The sequence below is a fragment of the Anser cygnoides genome, chromosome 1 (genome assembly GCF_040182565.1).
Source record: "Anser cygnoides isolate HZ-2024a breed goose chromosome 1, Taihu_goose_T2T_genome, whole genome shotgun sequence".
NCBI lineage: Eukaryota > Metazoa > Chordata > Aves > Anseriformes > Anatidae > Anser > Anser cygnoides.
The window spans coordinates 204,046,311-204,060,319 of NC_089873.1; the positions used below are offsets into that span (position 1 = coordinate 204,046,311).

Genomic DNA, 14,009 nt, shown 5'->3' on the forward strand with positions numbered 1-14,009 from the left:
TCAGCAGTCATGATCAGCTGGACAATGAAATTTCTAGTGTCATGCTTGTATATAATTTATTTACATGTGTTTCCTTGATGAATTATTTTGGCTGCATGACTATCTTCCTTACAGTTTAAAGCACAACTCCACTCTGCCCATCATCTTGAGAGAATAAAAGATCTCAGCCTATAGTCTGAGAAAGCATTTGAGAACAGAGGCCTAGTGGATGGGAAATACCTACACTAAACCAGGTTTTATTTTCTCAAGCCCATATCCAGGTATCAGGAAATTGTATGGGCAGAAATTCCCAAATCTAGTAGATCATTTCTGCACTCCAGTGCTCCCCTAAAAACTGTTAGTCTCATTGTTGGCTTCAGAGGAACTTTTTTCTTACTCCATCAACCGAAAGAGGACCTGATTTATGTCTTTATACTGACTGGTTCAAATTTGTCCACAGTTTATTGGCCCTAAATTTAGTAAAAGCAATGTGACACTTTAGTCTAGTTAAAGCTGAAAATAACCTATTAATCTGCACTCATGACTGGCTTTCGAACTACGACAATCATACAAAAGCTAAGATTGATTTCTACTGTCCAAAAAAACAGTAATTAAGCCCACTAATATGTATATATATATAAAACAGGTGGAAAGAAAAGAAAATGAAGGAAAACAAGCAGCATTTAGTATGTTAATGTATCTTTTCTGTGTTTGAATGCCTTTACAAATAAGTAACTGTGCAATAAGATTGAAAGTGTAACCCAAGTATAGTACAAATACAAGAATATCTGCATTGAAATTCCATAACTTTCTTTATTCACTGTGATACATTCAAACAAAAGTGCTCCAGACAACAGTCATAGAGTAAAGGAAAATAAAATAAAAAGGCAGAAAAAGACCATCAGATACATGTGGTGATTATTCATATGTCAAAGCATTAGTAGCTGCTTGTATCTGAGTGCACCAAAAACCCGTGAGGGTCCATGTTTTCATATGCTGCACCTATAAACAGAATAATCATAGGCAGCTCTAGCAAAAAATGTCTTTCAGAACTAGAGCCAAAGCCATCACAAAGATAAAGCACCATCAGGCATATGTTTACAAATGCCACAGTAATTAGTAGAGTGAAAGAAAGGCTTAGCTGAATTAACATTTTCCTTGTATAGCATAGGGAAGCCCTGCTCAGACTCACTCCTTCCAGCTCTGCCATTTCATGCCAGGGCCTTGCCTTTGCCCCATAACACCAAGCGCCAGGGGTAACTTGGTAAGCTTCAGGAGACAGTGAGAGATGGATGGAAGAGGAACTGGAACTGGAGCCAGTGTCTGTCCTCCTATTTAAGAAAATAATATTGTCATGGCAGCATGTACTTAACTATGTTACTGTAATACAGTGGCATGATCCACCTGAGAACACCGTTTGTACAGACCACGTTGACTTCCCAATGCTGTTTGCTAAGCTACAAGTATTTGGCCAGACTGATGTTACTTATACGAGGCACTTCTTATTTTAAACTACAATTCTGCTACAGTAAAAATATAAGTCGTTGATGTCTATAAAAGACAGCAGAGCATCAATTCCTAGTAACTCAGATTACATCCTGCAATTTGGCTCTGTTTCAGCAGAATTACTGAACTGTGCACTTGCCAAGAACTATTTGTAACTGAAAAATTTGATGGGGAAGTGGGTCCCTGTCTCAAACAACACAAGAAAAGGAAGTCAAAGTGCTGTACAAATTATGCTGTGAAAGGGATATGATAGAGAGACCCTTATAAATCTAGGGTTCCTCTACCTTTTTTATGTTTAGGTAGAACAGCATGGATTGCCAACAAAGAGTGTGGAAAATTCAGTAGAACCCTTATCCTGCTCTACCCTTTGCCAGCTTTACAGTCAGCAATTCAGATCGTCAGCAAGAGCAAGACAGGCTTCCCTCTGAAATGTCTCAGTTGCTGACATGAGATTTTCCTTTAAAAAAAAAAAATCTATGCAGGACATAACAGAAGACAAGCCTCCGTTCCCATATACTTTCTATAATAGAATATTCATAGGGATCCTGCTAGGTATAAGGCTGTGCCCCAGCTGCTAAAAAGATTTAAACCCACGTGTGATCTGTTTCCCAAAGCAGGATGCAATGGCACTGCTCATATGACCAACATCATCTTCACAGTTAAGTCCTTGCAACATCAAGGTCTGTTTGCTTAAAAAGCATTTTTCTTAACTATGTTACTAATAAAGTCTCAAATCACTCAGGCTGAAAGAAGGTTAGAAGTGTTATGCAGTTATTTACCCTTCACGCTATTTGTGTGGCATTCATCTCCCACAGCGCATGCCTTGCCCTTTTCACACTCCCTTTCTCATGCAGGAACACAAAGCTGTAATGTTTGGGTTGCAAACACCATTAAATGCCCCTCTCCAGCCCCCAACAGCATAGAAATATTTTCTTTTAAAAGTTCAGATCAAAGCACTTCTACTAATCCTAGGATTTATTAAAACAAACATCATAGGCATGAGATAGTCAACAGCGTCCCTTTTATAGGATTCTTTGGAGACGGTTCTGATTTTGTACTGTTTACTGATCCGCCCCTCATTAATCTTCAGTTGCTCAGCTGCAAATTCAGCAAGTCCACCTGCTCCTTCCCCTCCCAGATGATGTTCCTTTAACCCCAGTTTCTAGTTGTAATGACAGCACCACATAACCCCAGTCCTGAGAACAAGGTGGCTTACTCAAAAAGCTATATATCACATCCCGATGTTATAAAAACGTATCACACACATTTGCAGCGGAAGTCTAGCCTCTCCTCAGATGAGTAGTAATTAAAACCAGTCATTAAGTGCTTTCTCGGAGTTTCATTGTCTTTATCCTTCCCTGCAGTCAAGGTAGTTGCCTTTGATCCAGTAACAGATCTGTGCGTATTTGAGGGGTGTGATGCGAACAGCTACATTGAAATCCTGTGGCGTGCCATTCATGTCCACCCACTGATGGCCTGAAAATATTCCAATAATTTTACGTTCCCATTTATGATTCTGCCTCTTCCACATCCTCACGTACACCCCAGATCCACTCGCACCCGGCTGGGCATCACACTGCTGGTACAACAGGTCATACGTTTCGTCTTTGACATCACAGAAACGGTACACCAGGTTTCCTGGACGATCGTTGTCGTAGCCAGAGAAGTGAATCCTCCCTCCAGGCAAGTGTCTTGCTGGTGGGCTCACGCCTATCTTCATAAACTTTCTTTTATGGGGCTTCTTGAGCTCCAGCAGGGCGTAGTCATAATCCATGCCAATATCATTGGCGTTGCCTTTGATCCATCCTTTGGGGACGTGTGTCCGTTTCACTCGGATCCACTGGAATTTCATTTTTTCAGGCATTGCTGAGTTGGTGATATTGGCCCCTTTGCTGCCATCTTTCAGTTTGGGCTTCAGGAAGCCCACCCGCAGTTTCTGAGCTCCTTTGACGTAACTCTTGCCATCATGGATACAATGAGCGGCAGTAAGAACATGCTTCTCAGCCACTAGTGTCCCCGTGCAACCTGTAGATAGCTTCACTGACGTGGAGAACGGGTAGTTCAACAAGAAGTCCTTCCCAAAAATGCTAAACCTGCTGTCATAGCCATAGATCTGCCTCTTAGTTCGAGATTTGCCTTGAGACCCATCACCACTGCTGCTCAGAATGTATATGCCCACTTCGGTTTCAGTGAGGCTACCGTTAGCGTACAAGGTTTCATAGGACAGGTAGTTCTTCACTTCTTCATAAGTTGGCAGCGGAGAACTTTTGTGGCAGGCTGGGCCACAGGGAGAAACCACGTCCAGTCTGGCTTCAGCATCAAACTGTGGTTTGTCCAAGTTGAGGGTAGACTGTGGCAGGATGACTGGAACTCTGTAAGAAGGCCACGTTGGCTTCCAGTGAGGACTGGAGGGCATCACATCTTTAGCAGCGCACAAAAGGAGGATTAGCGTGGACAAGCCTGCCATTCTGAATGCCGGTCTGTGGAAAGCAAAAGAAAGTCCAGTTACTCACCCAAACTTGTTGCAAGATCAATTTGCCTTGCTAAGCAATGCTTTGCTAAACAAGTATGATACTTGGTCAAAATCAAGCAATTTGAGCAACATAGCATTAAGTTCTTCAGGCTTCTTAGCATTAAACTAATGCCTCAACCTGTATCTTGAAGCAAGAGTCCCAGGTTAACACATGGAACCCAGGACATTTAACCTCCAGGTGTGCTGAGCCACCAAGTCCCAATTAACATCAGTGACAAGTTACGGTATTCGTCTTTATGCAGTGTCTAGGAAGTTCACACTACGCATAAACTCCTGCATCCAGATACCGTAACTTCTGCAAAGAATAAATAAATGCCTTTACCGCAGCTGGATTACAGCATTCTCTGAAATTCTCTGAAAGCTCCCACCTACTCTCTGACACCACTGAGAGGGGTCCCTTCAAACACCTCAGTTTGCTGTCCTAGCCAGAGACATCATGCTAATGGAAGGAAAAGGCAGGTGGAAAGAGAAGATAACCCGAACAGAACAGCCTGGCACAACGTTACCGCACAGGAGACTTGCTTCTCCTTGCAACTCACACCAGAGGAAGGTTTCTGCTCCACATAGCATTTGCTCTCCCCTAAGCTTACATGAGAGAGGGCAATCGTGATTACACAAAGTCAGCTAATGAAGCAAGCTTACAGCTCCTGAGGGAATTTTCAGTTAACATACTGACTTATTCCTCCATAAACTTAATTAATTAGAAATGCAAACCAACCCCCTCTGAACACAGGGAGGCAAATGGGACTGTAAATGTGTTTATGAACCCCAGGCAGAGTGCCTCAGACTGCAGAGAACAGCGTGCACTAGTATTGTGTCAAGAAAATGTGTAACTTTAGTTTACTTGAAAATTAGCCATACAGCTGAATCGCTGCAGGAGGCACTGTGCCCTGGGCAAGAAGGCAGGCAGGATCTCCCTCATACAAGGATTATTCAAACAAAACTTCACAATTATGTTGAGCTTACACATATTTAAACCCTGCTGAGGTTACGCTGATCACAACTGCAAGATCATTCCTGAAATACCTCAACCAAGCAAATCAAAGCAAACCATGCAGGAGATGACCACAGCTATCTAAGAATAAAAAAGAAAAATCCTTCTCTCCGATGCTGCTCACACGGCATTCCTAAGCCTCGCTGAAAAAGACTTCGGACACCGCAAACTGCTGAAGTCTGAAGGTGTCCAACTCAAATATTAGGCCTGGATCCCTTCTTTGTTGGTAGCGTCCTCTTTGGGGATGGAGGCTATAATTAAAGCACACAATGTTCAAGATATCAATTGACTCATGCAAGGAAATCAAAACATTTTGATTCCAAAAACCAGACGTAGATGAACAGAGCTGATGCTACTGATGCCCACAGAGGAAGGTACTGACTCTGCCAGAAGCGACCAGACATTCTGCTGATAATTTTTTAAATAACAAATAGGATGTCTTTAAAGGGATGTATTTTCTTCTGGAACAACTAAGCTCTAAGCTCTACACGCGGAACTAGATGATCTTTAAGGTCCCTTCCAACCCAAGCCATCCTATGATTCTATAGAATGTTATTTTACACCTAACAGGCAAATCATGCCAGAAAATTCAGGCCATTTTAAACATAAAGCAGAAGTGCATAATCTCAAATGCCAAAAAATTGGAAAATACTTGCTTATTTATTCAAGGAAAACCAGCAGCTCCTCTGTCTCTCTCTATGGCAGAGATTAATACTGGGTGTTGGCTGGGTTTTGCAAGCTATCAGATCAGACCGTCTCCGATTCATGTAACAAGAAACACTTGCTGTATATCAGATGTATCTGTTGAAAAGGAGTGATTAGGAAAATACACAAAAAGAAGGTAGCAGTGAGAAATGCCGTATCCCCACAAAGGCGATACACACTAGCATCAGTCAACTCTTAACTGTCCTCCTTGGTGACAATGACGAGTGACACAGGAGCGTTTACTGTCGCTGAGAAAGACTAAGTCACGCTTACGCAGTGCATCAGGTAGCAGATCTCACTATTAAGAGCGCGTATTTATATGCAGTCTGCTGTCGTCTGCTTCACACCAAAGTAATTCCCATAAATGACATCTGAAGCTTTTTTGATAGATGGAATCTCTATTTATATTGCACCGCTCGTCCCACCTCTTGGATGTAAAAACCATTTGTGCTAACTGAGTCGATGCCGGCCTTTGGCTGATTTATTTAGCTGTCAGGGGAAAACTGGAAGCATCTTGTCAGTTGTTATTTGCACAAGCAGCAAGAATCCCCAGTGCCTGTCAGCACAGCGACCCGATGAAGGGACAGCATGCCCAACAGCTCCTCTGCTTCCAACGAGAGCATCAGCGGAGCTGGGAAATTGCCTCTCCCTGCAACCTGCCCTCCCTCATCTCCCTACCCTCCCCACTACAGCAGCACCAACGCTGGAAAGGCAGTTTTAGACAGCAGAGGGCAGCCGCCCAGTGAAGAGAACACGACAGGAGCTGCGACTCCAGTCTGTCCTGAAAAAAGGCTTCAGAAAGACGGTATCCATATCTACACCGTGCTCCGTTAAAACGGTACTTATTCCACTTCATATCCCTAGGCAAGCCTTCCCACACCCTCCCCGCAGCTTCTGTGCGGTAATCGCATCGCAGGTACACAGGCTAAAACAGCCTTTTCATCTGCTACAGAACTTCGCTATTATTTCAAAGGTTATTAAAACTAACTGCAATAAAACACAGTCATGAGTTTATACCTGACCACAGATGCTCACAAACCAAGGTATTTGCAGACGTCTTTGTAATTATGTCTCATCTGGAGACATAACTGGTAATAAATCAGCTGTCGGTTGCAATAAATAGAGAAAAAGTCTTTTTTTTTTTTTTTAACAAGATGCCAAATTAGTGCACACTACCTCTTGCTGTGTAGATCCTCCCCCTTCAAAAATAAGTGGTTAAGTAAAAAAATGAAGGAATTAAAAAAATAGTGCAAACTTAAAGAGAGACCTACCGGATAGCCTCTTCTTTTCTTTTTTTTTTCCTTTTTCTTTAGAATAAAGCAAAAACAAACAAACAAAAAAATAACAATGCAACTGCAACAACATTAACAAACACACTCTGCTCAGCTACTTACTTGTGGGTGACCCTGAAAGATGTTCTCAGACAGAGCAAACTGGTAAGGAGCAAGCACTTCCCTGAACGGCTATCACAAAACGATAGTGAATGAATTACGACGCGCTGTTCTACTGTAGTACTGCTCTTCTGTTTCTATTTAAACTGTGTCATAAACTCAGTCCACCCTTTGACTCAGTACAAAGCCCTGCTCTGATATCCAGCATAGGAACCCCCTAGAAAGCGGTTTGTACATAATCACACTTGCTAATGGAATTAAAATTGTTTGGAGAATGGAAACACTGACAGCTACCCTGGGGCTCCCCACACCACTGAAACACTTTGCAGACACATTTCCCTGCCTGCTATGGGCATTCATGCCTTGAGATACATGTTGGTGAAAGAGAGCTGCCTTGTTCAGAATGGACATGAATCATTTTCTTATAAGCAAGTAATTTTTCTGGAAGAGTTCACTGCTTCGAGGGTGGTTCTTGTAATAGATGGTTAAATAGCAATAAATCCTGGGATGTACAGTATGAAAGCCCATGAACGGAACAGTCTCTGTTACATTTTGAAATGAACAAAGTTTTTCCACAGCACTGGAAGCCAGAATGATTAACCCTGCAAAAGAGAAAGAAAAAGGAAGAGAGCACGAGAGAGAAAAACCTGCCTCAAACCAAACTATAGAGGTGAACCAAACTACCGTTACTGACATGTCAAAATACCTCAGCTGCTTTTCTCAGTCGCAGAACTTGTTAAAGCACAGCAGAAGTAATCGAGTCGCGCTGCAACAACTGCGGGAGCGTTACTGCCATTACCGTGCAACCTCCGTCCGCCTGCCCGCGATGCTGAGGCGGTGCAAGAGTTACAGAGCCTCACCGCCAGTCGGAGGGCTGTAAGCAGAGACGTCTCAGAAACCCTGAAACAAACTTTGATACCGGCAGGCCAACGGCGGCGTCTGCCAGCACATACAACAGTGGGCACTGACACGCGCATCGGCAACACGCGCGCACACACACACACAGAGGGCTCGTGTTCTGCCCGCTTACCTCTCGGTCCAATTTCTGTCAAACGTTTTTCAGTGCCTCCCTTCTACCCTCCCTTCTTTCCTTTTTCTCTCTCCCCGCTTCCTCGCAACCCGCGCTGCGGGAGGGGTTACGGCACATCTGAACAAAGCACACCGCAGGCAGGGACACGCGTGCCGGGGGCCATCTGGCCACCTGGGCGATGTGCTGTGGAGCTGCTGTGGGGTGGCTGCTATGGGGTGGCTGCGATGGGGTGGGATGGCTGCTGCTGTGGGGTGGCTGCTGCTGCTGTGGGGTGGCTGCTGCTGCTGTGGGGTGGCTGCTGCTGCTGCGGTGCTCCACGGACCTCGCTCGTCAGAGGCGTCCCAGCTACAGCTTCAAGGAGGAGACCCTCGCACACGTTCCCCTAAGAACAAGCTAGGGATGCGAAGCCCAAGCGCAGGGCTCGCAGGGCTACTTCTAACTCCTCCTGTGCATCCCGACGCGTGCAACACCACCAAGTCGCCCCGCCACCAGCGCCTTTCGCACAAGATGCTCCACGACGCCCTTCGATGCCCCGGCAGCCCCCTTTTGGGTCTCTACCTCGCAGCGGGCACCCGGGGAAGGGCTGTCCTCCCCCTCCGGAGCCGGTTAGCCGCACGTCAGCCTTTTATCCCTTTTGTCTGCGGCGCCGGGTTGCGCCCCCGTTTAGGGCTTCCAAATTCATTCCCCCTCCCGCAGCCCTCACCGCCCCCGTGTCCCCCCACACCCCGGCGGGACCTACCGGGGCTCCCCCGCTGAGGAGGCGGCGGCGTCTGCGGGAGCGGCTCAGGCAGGTGGCGGCGGGGCCGGTCCCATCCCTGCCGCCGCCTGCGAGGGGCTCGGGGGCGCCTTCCCCCGGCCGCCTGCTCCGAGCGGGGCGGAGCGGGGCGGAGCGGAGCCTCCCGCAGGTGGCTCCCGCCGCCGCCGAGCCCCGAGCCCTCAGCCCCGAGCCCTCAGCCCCACGTCCCGAGCTCCGAGCCCCGACCCCCGGCCCCGCTGCCCCCGGCGCAGGCGCCCTCTCCCCGGCCGGCCGGGCGGGAGAAGCCGAGGTCGGGGCCCGGCCCCTCCCTCTGTCCACGCAGGCCTCCCCCACTCAGGCCGCCGCCCCACTTTTTTTCTTTTCTTTTTAAAGTCCTTATACTGTTGTTTTTATTAGTTTCGTGAGGGAAAACGCCTTTTTTTGCCCCTCACTCTTTTTAGCCCCGACGCTGTGCGGCCGCCACCTCAGCCCCGGGGTGGCCGGGCTGCCCCAGGCCTGTGGTGGGAGGTTTTGGGGTGGTTCTGTGGGATCCCCACCAAGGGCGCTAGGGTGTTTGCGGAGCTGGGTGTTCAGGGTCCCCGATGTGACGGGTCCCTTCTCCGTAAGCCCCTGGCCCGGGGTCCCTCCTGCCGTCACAGGGCCCAGAGGCGGATGGTCCGGCAGCTCTGCAGTCTGTCACCTCCGCTGCTTCATCAGATATTTGACTTTGTCAGACACATTCGTTTTATGGGTTTTAATTACTCATCCTTCTTGAATCCTTATAATGATACCTGGCAAGAAAAGGGGAAGCTGGAGCCAAGGAGGCAAAAATCCTGCAATGTGTTTTAACTCCGAGAGAATAATCCACAAAGGTTTTGCCAAAATTCCCAGCTGATCACCACTGCCCCAGAAAGGAAATATAAATTTCACAAGAATCAGTTTATTTGCTGCCTTCTACTGACCTCCTCTCCCTGCTGCTACTCTAACAAAGGGCCAGTGAAGCTTGAAGCACAGCGAAAGCCCTGCCCCATGCACAGACCCGGTGTGAGGAGCTGGGGTGTTACGGGACCATAAATTCTTAAGCATGAATGTTTAAATTTGCATTTACTTGGGCCTAGCACTAACCCCATTTGGGTCTGCAAAGAAGGTTTTAACAGATGCCTGGAAAATGCAAGCAGTACAAAAATCATTAGTACTTAGACTAATCATTCTCAGCTATAAATGATGAGAGGACAATTGTAACATGAGGCAGAGGTCCCGAGGGGTAGGAGCCAAACACCTCCAGCAGAAACCCAGACAGTGAATGCAACAGGTGCCAGAGGCAAGCAGGGCTTGTGGTACTAATTCAGCCGCTATTAGGCCAGCAGGAGATGACCGTGTAACAGTAAGGAAGATGTCTTTAATATCAGTAGGCAGCTAACAAGGAAGACTCCCTCAGTGATACCACACTGATCAGATCCATCAATATCTGGACTCTGCGTCTCCATGCCTCCTGAGTACATACACAGCCCCAGTGCTCAGGAGACTTTGTCCTGTACACTTCTGCTGTTTTGCATGGATGGCGGAGCAAGTCCGTGTCTTGCAGGGGGTGAAAGTGTTGTGAGGTTTGGTTATGTAGTAGGAATCAGTGCTGCAGCCATGATCCAGGTGGGCTCTTGCGTTCCATGGGCACACAGCTTCTTTTGTCACAACTGCCAGGTTTGTTCCAGAGCACTTCCCAGCTTTCCTCCCACAAGTCTTCCTGGCTATAGCAGGTCACCACACCAAATGAGGCCTCTTGACAACTCAGACTCTTCTGATAAAGTACGGATTGCCCAGCAGTCATTTCTGGATAATCCCAAATCTACCACTGAATAAACTCTCTATGTCCCTTCCTTGTTTCAGCTTAGTTAGTTATATCAGCCTTTCTATGTGACACCAGTTTTCAAGAATATCAGTGGGAAGAACGAATAAATATTAGCATAATTACTTCTTTCTGTGTATGGTTTCCACATTTTTTTTTCAGTGACTGTGAATAAGTTCTGACTGGCTGTAGGACTGCTTGACCTCCAGACACAAATTCAAATAGACACTGTCCTAGAATGCACGACATAGATTGAAATGTTTGCAGCAGATAAGGAGGCAGAGACACAAGACACTGCTGAGATAACTGTGATGGGATTCACCTCACATAACTGTAAGAGTTTGGGGTGTCCTGGCATATCCATGGTACAATAGATGCCTACAGATCTACCCCATCTGGAGCAACAGCTGGAAGTCGGGTGGGGTACCTTAAGGCATCTCAAATGGGACTGGAAGCCTGGGTTTAGGCGATTCATTTGAACCATAAACATCTGCATGTAGAGGTCTACATCTGAGGTGTTCACTCTGTGTGCCCTAATTGTCAATGAAGAGAAAGAGGCACTGTCAGGGTTTAATTTGTGTGGCCTCTTTTGAGCACTTAGGACACAGGAAATGGAGGACCCCCTCCAAAACAAAGTGTCTACGTAAATGTCTGCAATTAGTCAGAGAAATCCCACCACACTTCCCATGGTTTCCCTGTGTGTCTTTATCATCCTGTGACTGGCAGCCATCTTTCTACGTCTGACTGGGAGAAAAAAACATCTTTTTTGTGTTTTGTTTGTGTAGCACCTCTCACCATGGGGAGCTGGTCTGTAGCACGTGGAAGGCAAGAAGGTGATCAGGAGTAGTCAGCATGGATTCACCAAAGGGAAATCATGCTTTAGCATCCTGATTGCATTCCAGGATTGGACAACAGGCTGGGTAGGTGAAGGGAGAGCGGTGGATGTTGTCGTCCTGGACTTAGCAAGGCTTTTGACACCGTCTCCTATGATATAGACAAGCTCAGGAAGTGTGAGCTGGATGAGTGTCTGGTGAGGTGGACTGAGGACTGGCTGAATGGCAGGTCGCAGAGGGCTGTGATCAGTGGCACAGAGTTTGGGTGGAGGTCTGTAGCTAGCAGTGTCCCCAAACCGTCAATACTGGGTCCAATATTGTTTAACTTATTCATGTAGCGATAGAGTACTTCCTTGGCATGTTTGCTGATGACACAAAACTGGGAGGAGTGGCTGATACCCCAGAGTGCTGTGCTGCTATTCAGGAGGAATACTGAACACACATGAGAGATGGGCAAAGAAGAACCTCTTGAAATTCAGCAGCAGCAAGAGCAGGGTCCTGCATCTGGGAGGAATAACCCCAGGCACCAGCACTGGCTGGGGGCTGACCTGCTGGAAAACAGCTCTGCAGAGAAGGACCTGGGAGTCCTGGTGGACACCAAGTTAACCATGAGCAAGCAATGTGCCTGCGTGGCCAAGAAGGCTGCATTAGGAAGAGCATTGCCAGCAGGCCAAGGGAGGTGATCCACACCTGGAGTGCTGTGTCCCAGTACAAGAGAGACATGGATATAATGGAGAGAGTGTCTAGTGAAGGGCCACCAAGATGAGCAAGGGACTGGAGCATCTCTCATGTGAGGAAGGGCTGAGGGAGCTGGGCCTCTTCAGCCTGAAGAAGAGAAGGCTCAGAGGAACTGAGCAATGCTTATAGTTATCTGAAGGGAGAGTGTCAAGAGGATGGAGCCAGACTCTTCTCAGTGGTGCCCAGCAATAAGGCAAGAGGCAATGGGCACAAACTGCACCACAGAAAGTTCCAGCTGAAAGTGAGAAAAACTTTATGGTGGGGGTGACCGAGCACTGGCACAGGCTGCCCAGAGAGGCTGTGGAGTTTCCTTCCCTGGAGATATTCAAAAGCTATCTGGACACAGTGTTGGGTAATGTGCTCCATGGGTCCCTGCTTGAGTGGAGGGATTGGACTCTGGACACCCCTTCCAACCTCAACCATTCTGTGATTCTCTGATTCTGAAGCTAACAGACCACAGTATTTCGGTTACAGAGATTATTAGGTATAATGCCCCTCTGTGTACAACACGTCAATGAATGGTAGCCACAAGGCTTGGTGTGTACAGGACTTTTTCTGAGAAGGAAACCTTAAAGAAGGTGTTGGGCAAAACTTTTTTCATGCCACAAAGCCGTGGGGAAGAACCTTTAGTTTGAAATTGAATTACAAGACAATTAGTTACCACCACCAAAAACAAACAAACAAAAAACTTTTAGATTTCAATTATTCTTAGAGCATAAATGCATAAATGCAGAAAGGACTGTTAACCTAGCCTATCTCAATGCTTGCCTTAAGGAAGAAATGAACTACTGCACAGCTCTCTGCAGCAGCTTTGAACAAAATGCAATCCTTTAGCTTTCCAATTCAAAAGAGGAAAAAAATATGAATTATTATAGGTACTTTTTTTCTAAGTGTACATATCCTAAGAACCAAGAATTCTGGTGGAATTGGGCTGCGTGAGCTTTTTTTGAGAAAGAGTGAAGTCCGAGATCTCAGCATTACTGCGAGCCATTGTTGAGGCAAAGAGCAAAAAGTGACAACATACATAAAGGTGAAGAGGTATTAGCTCTACTATATTGTCAAGTGATAACACACATGCTGACTTTTCAGCACCTTGCGAGTAAGCTGAAAATGAAACAGTCTACAGGTGGGAGCCCTAATGAATGGCACTGTCAGGAGATAATTTCTCATGGTTGAAGAAATCTTTTATTCTGCAGGGAAGTGAAGTAACCTGGCATTATGGGCCTGTGCCAGATTCCGACACAGACAATGGAGTGATTTCAGAGGCCACTGAGTCTGGAAGGAAGAATGACAACCCACAGTTGGCTCAAATGAGTCCTCCCATTGCTCACTGCTGATGTAATGCAGCAGAAAAGGGCTGCAGCTCCCCACTGTAATGGCATCTATTCAGCAGGCTGCCTTTTTCTTGCGTGGGATGGAGACCCCTGCACACAGGTGCCCTGTTTCTCAAAGGTCTTTCTAAACCTGTGAGGAAGAAGTTCAATGTGAAGACACTATCCCCTTGAAGACAAGCTATTTGGAAGGCAAGAATGGTGGAGTAATAAGGGCATGAGTAATGACTTTGGAGAAGCAAGTCCTATCCCCATCTTGGCTCCTTCATTGCAGGACTTCTGGAAGGCTCTTTGCCATCTCAGTTCCCAGTTGGTGCAGCGTGTGCAGGAGCACGTTCTATCTCTCTGTAGTGTCGTGATGATAACACAGTGGTCCGTGTCCCGTGACTG

The 14,009-nt window shown here is 46.6% G+C and overlaps 1 protein-coding gene across 7 annotated transcripts; it reads right to left on the minus strand.

The window, feature by feature from the left end:
- Positions 1-772: 772 nt before the first annotated feature.
- Positions 773-9,138, minus strand: PRSS23 (serine protease 23). Of its 7 annotated transcripts, none has more exons than XM_066989917.1 (5): positions 8,878-9,138; positions 7,815-7,982; positions 7,112-7,710; positions 5,669-5,813; positions 773-3,965 (listed from the first exon to the last, which is right to left on the minus strand). In XM_066989917.1, the coding sequence occupies exon 5, from the start codon at positions 3,950-3,952 to the stop codon at positions 2,834-2,836; it is 1,119 nt and encodes a 372-aa protein (XP_066846018.1). In that variant the 5' UTR covers positions 3,953-3,965; positions 5,669-5,813; positions 7,112-7,710; positions 7,815-7,982; positions 8,878-9,138; the 3' UTR covers positions 773-2,833. The 7 variants fall into 7 exon arrangements, with proteins under 7 accessions (XP_066846018.1, XP_066846016.1, XP_066846017.1 ...); XM_066989915.1 differs by lacking the exon at positions 8,878-9,138 and adding an exon at positions 8,139-8,355; XM_066989916.1 differs by lacking the exons at positions 5,669-5,813; positions 8,878-9,138 and adding an exon at positions 8,139-8,355.
- Between the last annotated feature and the right edge of the window lie 4,871 nt (positions 9,139-14,009).

Coding starts and splice junctions, on each gene's coding strand:
- PRSS23 (XM_066989917.1), bottom strand. CDS start 3,952: ATGGCAGGCTTGTCCACGCTAATCCTCCTTTTGTGCGCTGCTAAAGAT.